This window comes from Schistocerca cancellata, chromosome 1, assembly GCF_023864275.1.
Source record: "Schistocerca cancellata isolate TAMUIC-IGC-003103 chromosome 1, iqSchCanc2.1, whole genome shotgun sequence".
NCBI lineage: Eukaryota > Metazoa > Arthropoda > Insecta > Orthoptera > Acrididae > Schistocerca > Schistocerca cancellata.
In genome coordinates this window covers 750,345,469-750,358,242 of record NC_064626.1, presented here as the reverse complement: position 1 = coordinate 750,358,242, position 12,774 = coordinate 750,345,469, and the positions used below count along the sequence as shown (strand labels likewise).

Genomic DNA, 12,774 nt, shown 5'->3' with positions numbered 1-12,774 from the left:
CGTCTTCGAATGTAGCAACATTTCAATGTACTGTACTACGAAAATCCGACTGGCAAGACTGTTTGGGATGTTTGTCAATATGGCCAACTCTACGTTCTGAATTTTTTCTACCTATGAGAAGAGATGGTTGCTAATAGGAACTTTTATGAATTGTGAATCACATGCAGTATTCTCTTCACCATAAGAATAATACGTATATAAACATTTTGCCATGTATTCTTTCGTGTTTGCTGCTATCTCATTTAAATCCTGTCTGCTTAATAAACTACGAAACTAGAGTGAGACAACAGCAAACGCCGAAGAATATACATATCATTTCATGTTTATATTCGTATTATTCTTATGCCTAATAGTGATACAGTCAGAAATGAAGCACGTCAATTGACTAGATTTTTAAATCTAAGATGACTAATTTCTGTACAGAATGTTATATACTAAAGAGACGTCTGCAAAGATTTTCAAACAGAGAAAAATTTTCGCTAAACTCTCGTTCAGAACATCTTCTATCATACGCAGTCTATTATTTGGTTCTTGTTGATCATTGTCAAAGAAAGCAGCAATGTTAGTAACAACAACTAGCAGTCTCTTGCCATTGTTTCGCTAACGAGACGATTCCTCTCTTTTTCTTTTTTTAATTGTAAGTGGCGTTAGCGCGCACAAAAGCAAGCCACGCCGCGGGCGGCGACAGGCAGTAAACACTGATTATCAGAATGCGACAAACAGTACATGACACAGTACAGTAATGCATTTTCAGCTTAGAGTGACGTAAACACCTATAACAAAGAGAACGGCACTTATCAGATCAAAGAAAAATAAGCAATCGATCCAAACCAGACGAAGCTCGTGAAAAAGGAAGGGTACCCGTATAAATATGGACGGAGCGCCTGACGCATAGCAATGGCTACCTGGTAAAGCCTAATTGCTAAGTTTACTACGCGAACCAAACTACTGTAGCTGTATCGTCATTCATTTGACCTAAATTGTGTCTCGTGTTACAATGGACCAACTTTGTTTCAATTTGGAGGTGCGGCCTAAAACTTTACTCTCCCCTTGAATTTCGAGTCTCATATTTTAGGTGCGGCTTAGATTCGGGAAATTTTTTTTTCCTTGATTTCGAGTCTCATTTTTCAGGTGCGGCTTAGATTCGAGTAAATACGGTATTCACTGAGACAAAATACTCTGACAATTACTAATCACACACTGGAATAGAGCTATATGCAAAGGAAGGGGTATTTTTTTATTGTTATTTCTGAATGATAGACGTTGTGGCACTATCTAAGAGGAGTGAATAATTAAGGAGATCAGCATAAGAAAGTGTTAAACATTTTGATATTTGATTACATTTGAAGACAAGAACATGAATACAACACGATGGAAGAAATTATATAGATGACACTGCCGTCAAAAATAAAAAGATAATATGAACGGTCTAATATTTACTAAACTGAGGGTTAGCATCTTCTTCTGCAGACTCCCCTCAGTTGCATTGGGACTGTTCATTCTGCAGTAAATTAGGGGATACACACATCTGTTTTTTAATTTCTAACTGGGCAAGCTTTGTGCCTCTCCCTCTATGTGTAGGACATCTACATCTATTGCATATTTGCGGTTCTGGTTTAAGCACTGTCCAGCAAAGAATTAATCTGGCTATTTTAATATCCAGTTTCTATAATGTTCTTGGGGCCTAGTAGAAATTGACCGACCATTCTATTTTATATAGTAGGATTAACACACTGCAAATACTGTAAATTCCATTCTTCGTGATCATAGATTGTTTATCCCCTGTACTGAAGAAACATGTACTTAATGTATGTGGAACACAGAAATACATATATCCACAAACTGCTTACTCTAAACATTGTATTTAACTGTTTTATCTCTATCAACTTCCTTAAGGTAATAATGTGCGAGGCAAAGTCTCATGGCAATACAAATTCCACTCTTTGCTTAAAATAGTTTTTTTAATTATACTATCTCTGAAAACATTAGCATTCACAATGATAGAGGGTTTTTTAAGGGCGCAAAACTGCTATGGTCATTAGCGCCCGGTCTGTGACTTAGGAAATGGTAAAAAACGAAAATGGAAAGCAGCAGCAATGGGAACGAAACTCAAAAAATTGGAGAAACTAAAAGGAGAAGAAAAGCTTAAAAATCCACTACAGAAAGGGGTTGGTTGTCCCCAAAAAGAGCTTCAAATGACTGACGTCATCTCCCTGGCACTAATAAACTCGAGAATGCGATCGGCCGAGCGCGTGTCATCTGCTAAAATGGAAGATATATCAGGCGACAGCTGTAGATGGGCGCGTAACGGAGTAAAATAGGGGCACTCAATTAAAAGGTGTCTTACCGTCCACAGCTGAGAGCAGTGGGAACAGAGTGGGGGAGGATCGTCGCTTAAAAGATGTCGATGGCTAAAAAGACAGTGCCCTATCCGGAGTCTAGTTAAAATTACCTCCTCCCGACGACGCGTTCGGGAGGAAGAGGTCCAAGCACAGGGAAGAGCTTTCACGTCCCGCAATTTATTATGGGGATGTGTCGACCAATGTGCGTGCCATAAAAGAACAACACAACAACATAAAACACGCCGTAGATCGGCGAAGGGAATCTATCGAATAGCTGGCCGAAGAAGAGAGACTGCAGCCTTGGCCGCTATATCGGCCGCCTCATTGCCACAGATACCAATGTGTCCTGGGAGCCAGAGGAATGCCACAGAGACGCCCCCCAAATGGAGCAAGCACAGGCAGTCCGGAATCCGGTGGACCAGAGGGTGGACACGGTAGAGAGCTTGGAGACTGAGGAGAGAGCTGAGAGAATCTGAACAGATAACATACTGTATCCGCTGATGGCGGCGGATGTATTGTACAGCCTGGAGAACAGCGTAAAGCTCCGCAGTATAAACCGAACACTGGTCGGGAAGCCGAAATCGATTGGGGGTGTCGCCAACAATATAGGCACTCCCTACACCTGATGATGTTTTCGAGCCATCAGTGTAAATAAATGTGGCTTCCTTCATTTGTGCACATAGAGCAGCAAATGCCCGACGATAAACAAGTGAAGGGGTACCATCCTTGGGAAATTGACAAAGGTCACAGAGCAGGCAGATCCGGGGACAGAGCCAAGGTGGTGCTGTACCCCAAGTTGTAAAGAAGGTTTTAGAAAAGCAGAAGGAAAGAGAATGGAGCAGTTGACGGAAGCGGACTTCCGTTGGTAGTAGGGAGGAAGGACGGCCTGCATACCCTACATCCAAGGAGGCGTCGAAAAAAATGGCTAGCATAACAACTCAGAAGGACAACTCGCTGATTGGACAGCGGAGGTTCAGCAGTCTCAGCATAAAGGCTTTCCACAGAGCTGGTGTAAAAAGCTCCAGACACTAAACGTAATCCACGGTGGTGGATAGAGTCGAGACGCCGAAGAATAGGCGGCCGAGCAGAGGAGTAAACTATGCTTCCATAGTCCAATTTCGAGCGCACTAAGGCGCGATAGAGGCGGAGAAGGACCACTCGGCCCGCTCCCCAGGAGGTACCATTCAGGACACGGAGGGTGTTGAGGGATCGCAGACAGCGAGCCGAAAGATAGGAAGTGTGGGAGGACCAGCACAGTTTTCTGTCAAACATAAGACCCAAGAATCTAGCGACGTCCGAAAATGGAAGGTTGACAGGTCCTAGATGTAAGGAGGGTGGAAGAAACTCCTTACGTCGCCAAAAATGAACACAAACGGTCTTACTGGGAGAAAAACGGAAGCCGGTTGCGATGTTTCAAGAGTGGAGGCGATCGAGACATCCCTGAAGACATCATTCAAGAAGGCTGGTCCGTTGAGAGCTGTAGTAGATCGCAAAATCGTCCACAAAGTGGGAGCCCGAGACATCAGGAAGGAGACAATCCATAATCGGATTTATGGCAATGGCAAACAGTACAACACTCAGCACGGAGCCCTGGGGTACCTCGTCCTCTTGGGAGAAAGTAAAGGAGAGAGTGGTGTTCACCCGCACTCTAAATGTGCACTCTGCCATAAATTCGTGAAGAAAAAGGGGCAGCCGACCTCGAAAGCCCCAAGACAACAGTGTGCGGAGGATGCCTGTCCTCCAACAGGTATCGTATGCTCTCTCCAGATCAAAAAATATTGCTACTGTTTGGCGTTTCCGGAGAAAATTGTTCATGATATAAGTGGAGAGAGCAACAAGATGGTCAACTGCAGAACGATGCTTTCGGAAACCGCATTGGGCAGTTGTTAAAAGACTGCGGGACTCCAGCCACCAAGCTAAATGGCAATTCACCACACACTCCAAAACCTTACATACGCTACTCGTGAGAGAAATGGGGTGATAGCTAGAGGGGAGATGTTTGTCCTTTCCAGGTTTCGGAACTGGAACGACGCTTCCCGCCATCGTCTGGGAAAAGTACTGTCGGTCCAAATTCGATTATAAAGGCGAAAGAGGTAAAGCAGACTATGGTATGATAAAATGCAGCAACATTTGGATGTGGATACCATCCAGTCCTGGGGCGGAGGAGTGAGAAGAAGAGAGTGCATGTTGGAGTTCCCGCATGGAGAAAACAGTATTGTAGCTTTCGCGATTTCGAGAGGAGAAAGCAAGAGGTCGCACTTCCGCTGCACATTTCTTACGGAGAAACGCAGGCAGGTAATTTGAAGAGCTCGACATCTCAGCAAAGTGTTGACCCAATGAGTTAGAAATTGCGACAGGGTCCACTAATGTATCAAGCGTGACAGTGAGCCCCGAGACCGGGGAGAAACTAGGCGCGCCTGAGAACCGTCGAATCAGACTCCAAACTTCCGAGAAGGGAGTGAAGTTGTTAAATGAGCTAGTAAAGAATTTCCAGCTTTCCTTCTTGCTATCACGGATGACGCGATGGCATCGTGCTCGAAACTGCTTATAGCGGATACAGTTGTCCAAAGTAGGATGGTGGCGGAAAACGCGAAGAGCACGTCGCCGCTCACGTATTGCGTCACGGCATGCCGCATTCCACCAAGGAACTGGGGGGCGCCGGGGCAATGCAGGGGTGCGCGGTATTGAATGTTCCGCAGCTGTAAGAATAAACTCTGTAATATGTGTGACCTCATCGTTGACGCTAGGAAAGTGACGGTCATCGAATGTCGCTAGAGACGAAAAAAGTGTTCAATTGGCTTGGCCAAACTTCCAGCGTTGCGGGCACATATATGGCTGTTGAGGCTGCAGTCTAAGGACACATGGAAAGTGGTCACTTGAGTGTGTATCATCAAGGGCGGACCATTCGAAGCGCCGAGCTAGCGGAACAGTACTGATCGAAAGGTCCAAATGAGAGAAATTTGTCGTGGAGGCAGACAAAAATGTAGGGTCCCCAGTGTTGAGGCAAACTAGATCCACTTGGTGTAAGACGTCTAGCAATAGTGACCCACGCGAACAAGGATGTGGAGATCCCCAATGTGGGTGGTGGGCATTGAAGTCCCCAACCAGAAAATGGGGGTGGTGGGAGCTGACCAAGAAGATGAAGGAGATCAGCTCGTGCCATTGGTGTGGACGATGGAATGTATAGAGTACAAAAAGAAAAGGTATATCCAGAAAGGGAAAGACGGACAGCGACAGCTTGGAAGGAAGTGTTTAAGGGGATTGGGTGATAATGGAGAGTATCATGGAGAAGAATGAGTCCTCCATGTGCTGGAGTGCCTTCAACAGAGGGGAGATCAAATCGGACGGACTGAAAATGGGGGAGAACAAAGCGGTCATGGAGACGCAGCTTTGTTTCCTGAAGACAAAAGATGACCGGCAAGTAGGATCGTAAGAGGATTGACAATTCATTCCGATTGGCTCGTAGGCCACTGATATTCCAGTGGATAATGGACATAGGGTGAACAGAAAATGGAGGAACGTGACCAAGGTTGCCGTCAACTCAGCGACTGCTCAGAGCTTGCGACCGACAGCATGGAATGGCATTCAGCCGAAGGCAGAAGATCCTGATCCATAGGTTGTTCAGGAGCAGCTCCTGCCACTAGCGATTGGCCGGTTGATCGGCCGCCAGAGTGCGCCTCGGCGACACACAAGATGGCCGAGGGCGATTACTGCCAGGTGGTGCTGTAGATGAGACACGCCTTGGCGGAGACGGAGAGGAACTGGGTTTCTTACTAGCCTTCTTGGAAACATGATGTTTAGATGAAGGAGGAACCGATGGTTGTGAAGTTGGGGTACGTAAAAAATCTTCACGAGTATGCTCTTTTTTCGAAGTCTTGATGTCTGACTTTTGGGCTTGAGATTTAGCAGAACCCGATGAAGGGTGAGCCATAGAGTGGGCAGGCGAAAGCGGGGAGGTTGAACGGGCGATCTTTGCGCTGGCCGATCTGACGACCGTGGCACTAAAGGTAAGGTCACAAATCTGCGTGGCCGCCACCTTTGTTGGCCGAGGAGAAGCAAGGACAGTGCTGTATTTTCCTGTCTGAGGTACGGTGGGCTGTCCACTGGCGAATAATTTTCGAGAAGCAAAGGTCTACACCTTTTCCTTCACTCTGATTTCCTGAATGAGCTTTTCGGCTTTAAAAATGGGGCAATCTTGAGAGGAAGCAGCGTGGTCACCCATACAGTTGATGCAACGAGGGGATGGAGGTGGACAAGCACCCTCATGGGCATCCTTGCCACACGTAACACATCTGGCCGGATTGGAACAGGACTGGCTGGTGTGATTGAACCGGTGACACCGATAGCAACGCGTAGGGTTTGGGATGTAAGGGCAAACGAAAATTATCTCCTAGCCTGCTTTGATTTTCGATGGGAGTTGAACTTTGTCAAATGTCAAGAAGACAGTACGGGTTGGAATGATGTTAGTGTCAACCCTTTTCATGACTATGAACTGCCGTTACGCCCTGGTCAGACAGGTAGTGTTGAATTTCCTCGTCGGACAATCCGTCGAGGGAGCGTGTATAAACGACCCCACGTGACGAATTTAAAGTACGGCGCGGTTCCACCCGGACAGGGAAGGTGTGTAGCAGTGAAGTACGCAGCAATTTTTGTGCCCGGAGGGCACTGACTGTTTCTAACAACAAGGTGCCATTTCGTAATCTGGAACAAGACTTTACAGGACCTGCAATTGCGTCAACACCTTTCTGAATAATGAAAGGGTTGACCGTGGAGAAGTCGTGACCTTCGTCAGACCGAGGAACAACAAGGAACTGTGGTAACAATGGAAGGACTGTCTGTGGCTGAGACTCATTGAACTTACGCTTGTGAGCTGACATAGTAGAAGATGAGGAAACCATTGCGAAAGTATCCCCCATGATTACCGGCGTCTCCGATGGCGTGCTCCTCCTTTGTGGGGGCCCTCTCTGAGGGCACTCCCGCCTTAGGTGATTGTTCACACCTCAGGTCACACCCCCCAACAAACGGACGGAGGGACCAATCAGCACTTTTGGAAGGTATCAGCTCAGGTAATCACCCCTCCCTGGGCCTGGCTGTTACCAGGGGGTACATACGTGTCCTACCTGTCTACCCGGGGCGGGAAATTAAGCATTACCCCGTTACCGGCTGCACATGGAAATGCGTGGGTCGGCCTTCAGACATGCACAGGGTGAAAAAAGAGAAAGGGAAAGGAAAGAAGAGATGTCTCAAACGCCGCAGCGGAGAAAAGGGCAAAGAGAAGAGGTAAGGAAAAGAGAAGGACAAAGGAAGGACGAAGACTTGCAAGTGGAGAAAGCAAAGAATTTTTTACAGTTTCGAGCGTCCGTCTCTGGATGTAGGCACAAAACATACTCCCAGAGGGGGAGAAAGGGAAGGAAATAGGCGGAGGTGAGGGGAGGGGGGCGAAGAGGGGGGGATGGGGAAGGATGCAGAAAGGGAAGGTATGCAGCCCGGAAAGGAAGGAAGGCCACATTAGCTCAGGGTCCCGTGCTCGCTACGCATGTATCCACAAAAGAGTTGTGGACCCCCTGGGGGGGAGTGATAGAGGTGGCCCTGAACATACATTGTGCCTGTTTCCAGTGTGTGTGAGCTACTGCCAATTTCTCTGAAGGGCTTATTCACACACACTTTGTTGTATCTACTGATGTTCTACAGTATGCATCGTCCGTCAACGTAATACTTTATTTACTCACATTGTATTTTGTAAATGCTATGTGCTCTGAGCAATTATGCTACAGACCAGAATTGTCAAACAGAAGCCACCTCATGCCACGAACTTACAACAATAACTGAACTAGAGAAGCCATGATAATGGCTACAACAAACAAACACATAAAAATTGCAAACAATTTCAGGAGGTACCTGCCAGCAGAACACCATTGAGGAGGAGCACGAAGCTTGCATTTTTGCCATTATGCAGTTCAGTGACAGGGAACATTAGCTGGCTCCTGATATAATATCAAGTCAGTCTTCATACTTATAGCAAAACTATGCCCACTCATAAGGCTTGTGAAACATAACGTAGGCTTTATAACTCAAAGCACTTACAAAATAACAGATAAGGGTGGATGTTACTACGAGGGCAGCAACCATACAGTTACCCCCACCCGATTCTAAAAAAAGCTGGATGTGTCTCCTTTCGGGCAACAAACCATAGGTAATGTCAGATGAGGTGTGTTAATCACTCAAGTATGAGGAGACAAATATGCAGGACATAGTGTCAACAGAAAAGAATACAAAGAAAAAATAATTTAAAAGGACTTAAAAAATTATTTTTGGAGTTATTGCAATGAAAGACAACACCTCAAACAGTGGCATACGTTCTCTACCAATGAGAATATCAACAATGTAGGATAAGGTAGATTGTTACTTACTGCAAAGATGGTAAGTTGCAAAGAGGCAAAATTAAAAGACACTTACATATGAGCTTTCAGCATAGCCTTCATCAGCAGAAGAGAACACACACCATTCAGCCATGCCAGCAGCAAGCACAACTCACACGCACCTGAGCGGCAGCTCCAGCAGCTCAGGTCAGAAGGGATGGAAGCAGTTGACTGGAAGGGGAAAGGATAGCAGTGTACGGGTGGGGAAAAAAGAGAGGAGTGCTGTCTGGCAGAGTGCGCAGGCACTAGGATGGCAACAGGTGCAAGTCAGGAGGTTGTGGAACAGGGAGGTGGGGAAACCGGACTGAAAAAGACGAAGAGTGGGGAAAGATGGGCGGGTGCATTGGCAAATGGCAAATGACGTGAATGGGGATCAAGTAATAGGACAGAGGGAGGGGGGGGGGGGAGGGGAGTGGATACTGTTTGGTGGAGGGTATGAGGAGAGTATGTTACAGCAGGTTCACAAAATAAGTAAACTGAATTATATATGTATCACTAAATGTATCATAGCACTCACTCACTGTGTATACAATAAATAAGATGTACAATGCTTGCTCATTGCAACAGCGATGAGTACAACCTCTTTCATGCAAAAGCAGCCATACAAAGCAAAATTTTAGGCCAATCTGCCTCCTCTTGTACAAATTTCCACTAAATCCATTACCAACAACTGATCCTCCAGCAAAAGAATAAGGCGACATTAGAAATGGATTCAGCACACACAACATATTAGTTACAAGTCATTAACTTAATTTAGAAATGAACGAGTCTTGTTACCACTGTCTGGCATTTTTAGATGTTGAGAAAGCTTTTGACTCAACTTCTACTAAATCTGTACACAATTATTGCAAGAGTAGAAAACTTAGTCGATTAAAATTTTGTCATGAACATTCTAAAAGCTACCACAAAGCTAATCTTTACTGCAAGACCTGCTTCTGTATCTTAGTTCTGGTTGTCACTAAAAGGTGTCCAGGTGGCTTGCTGGTAACCACATGTCAAGCCTACTACTTCTCGACAGTTCTGCCTGAAAATTATAACTTTATGTACAATACACTGAAACATCAATAATTTTCTGATTACTGTTCTTGGGAGGAGAAAATATTTGTAACAGAAGCAGCAATCCAGTAAAATCATTCAGAGCTCAGTTGATACAAAATTTGAGCTCATTTGTGCTCCATACAATACTACATCTTAGTTGTTAACATTTATTACTTGGCCCACAACAAAGAACTAAGCAGAGGCAAGCAAACAAAACAACATTCTGGTGATGAAAAACTCAAAACTTTCAAATAGAAAAGGAAGTAAATATGTAGATTTAAATATATGTCAGTGCTGAAACTTCCACTAAACTTAACTAGAATGAGAAATTTAAGGACAAATGATTCCATATCACCACAACTATTCTCACCACTAGAAGAAGACGTTAGAAAATTCTTAAGCATGGAAAACTAATAAAGAATATCATATCTGAGGAACCTTACCTTTGGTTTGTCGTTAAGACTGGGAAAACAAGTAGCAGCAAATATGAAACCGATTAACAGAATCTTAGATTCAGTTGATAAGTTCTTATGTTTAGTATAGTTGACAACTGGATAGGAAGGAACATGCAAATAACGAAACAAACGAGTAAATATGAATTTGAATGCTTTTCGTAAAGGAAACAGTTTTCAAAACTGTGACTCCAAAGTGTCTGAGAAGAAAAGGTTACAATCATGTGAATTACTAGTTCCAACATACAGCAGCCTGATATTCTCATTGTGACAACCATTAAAAAGACTGAAAGATGATCAACAACCAACGCATATTCCGAGTTACTAAAAGAAACAGGAAAACAGACTGGAGTGCAAAACACTAAATTTATTTTCATTTAAGTGGAGGCACGAAATTGAATGACTGCAGCAGTTAGGAAGTTTTCATGTTACAAGCAGCCTTGATCAGTACCCTATTAGTCAGTAAAAAGTATCATCAATGCGCTAAATCGGAAAGTAGCGTTAACAAAACATAAATAAAGTTAAGTTTTGTTATACTTAGAATTACACTTATATTAAACAATACCTTGCTGCCCTCAACGGATTCTTCCTCCGCAAATCATTTATATTAACAACCAACCGTCTCCGTTTATCAGCGACCATATCCTTAACTAATTTTGAATAACGTCCTTGGTCTTCCTACAACAAATACGAACAACATTAACAACCAAGTGAGCTGAAAACATACACAAAAGATTGCAATGTTTGTAAAACCTTTTTTGGTAAGGCTACAGCAGGAAAAATTTAAAATCTTTTTATTTTCCCAGCAGTGTTCGTAGCTATTGTGCCTCCTACTACAATTATACATGAAAGGGCATGTAGGCTATATGTTTATTAATAAGTTATTCAATCTAATCATTACTGAGAAAGGATCACACATTTAAATTACACAACACGATTAACTAACAAATTTACCTCGTCGTCGAGAAAGTCTAGGTATTCTCTCTGATAGCCTCTCAGTCTCTGATCAACATCCGCTTCTTCCATTGCCATTTTGAGTTAAAAAACGATATTTATCAATAGTACTGGCTGAAATGACTATTATGTACTATTCACCGTGTTTGATTACCACGCACCACACATACGCAACACCCAAATAGCGCGGGAAAGTGTTACCGCCATCTAACGCTGTCAGTTATTCAATTGTTACTACCAACCTGTAAAAAGGAAGTTATCATCTTCCAAATTTAAAATATCTCCATAACCACATATTATTTCCCGAGGGTAAATTATATGCGAAGAAGAAAGGTTATAAGTTATCAAGTCGATACGATAGGTTAAGGCCGCTTCACATTGCGTTACGGAATGGAACGGACCGCCAAGCGGAGTCGAGACCTGGAGCTGGCGCAACGTAGAAAGGTGGCACGGCAAAAGGCCAGTTCATATTGGCCGTCTCATCAAGGTGTATTCACACTCACCCAATTTGCATGGGGCTCCCAGAGCCGAATTTCGTAAACCGATTTCCCCATAACGCATCTTGGTGGTCATTCGGGAAATCCGCTTCTAGTTCCCGGTTTTCCACTTTCGCAACCGATTTTCGCTACAATGTAAACGCAACCAGTTTTGAAACGTGCTTGGGCTGCCAGGTTTCGTCTCGTTTTAAAAATCACAAGTTAATATGGACGGAGTGTTTTTTTTTTTTATAGTGAGGGAAGGCAGCAATATTACAATGAAGCTGTTTTGAAGAGTATTAGCGAATGCGCTGATTAAATCAAAAACTGTAACAGCTGTTTTCCAGGCATCATATTTAACTGGGTTAAGTTGTCTGCTTCTGAAACGACAGCGAAAAACGGTTTCCGAAATTCGCCGTTCGTCTTTCGGAAGATGTGTTGCATGTAAATGGGGCCACTGTCCGGAGTACAAGATGGCGCCGAGTGTAAATTGCGAGTATGTTCCCAGAATAAGTGCATCAGAAATAATAAAAAGTGCTTGACGTGTAACAAATTTGACGTGAAACTTGATTAAGTGTATACTGCGTGTTTTATTATCAAAAATGTTTCTGTAAGAAGAAACAGGGTGGCACAGATTTGCGAAAATGAAACCGCACATGGAGCAAGCACATCGTTGTACGAACTGCCAGAGCAGGCATCTGAACTTTGCTACTGCAGGACACGTGCTGTAAAGGGTATAATGTGCATGATCTGCAAAACTATGAATCATTTTACACGTGTAAACGTAAATCCAAGACGAAATCAATGGTGTAGCAAAGGATGTAATGTATACGGCCTTGGCAAAACAATAACGAAAGACTGGAAAGATGAAATCATTGCCATGCTGTTAGAAGAGATTACTGTTTTAAAATATAAACATGACAATCTAAAAAACAAAACAGAGAACGCGATAATAAAGGAAACAGTGAACTGATATTAGATAGCGGTGCTAGGACATTGGGCTACAAATGTGATGGGGTGTATGAAAAAATGCAGGATATTGTATTTGTGAAGTGTGAGTCAAAATTTCACTTTCGATGTGGAAAGCTAGACT

At 43.9% G+C, this 12,774-nt stretch overlaps 1 protein-coding gene across 1 annotated transcript in view; it reads right to left on the bottom strand.

Moving 5' to 3' along the window:
- LOC126185920 (zygotic DNA replication licensing factor mcm3) overlaps nt 1-11,423 on the bottom strand; it is a 114,529-nt gene extending 103,106 nt beyond the window's left edge. The window contains exons 1-2 of the mRNA XM_049928168.1: nt 11,206-11,423; nt 10,817-10,929 (exon numbers count right to left, since the gene is read on the bottom strand). Coding sequence (XP_049784125.1) covers nt 10,817-10,929; nt 11,206-11,283 — 191 coding nt within the window. The 5' untranslated portion in view covers nt 11,284-11,423. The remainder of the gene's footprint in view (nt 1-10,816; nt 10,930-11,205) is intronic.
- Nucleotides 11,424-12,774: the final 1,351 nt, after the last annotated feature.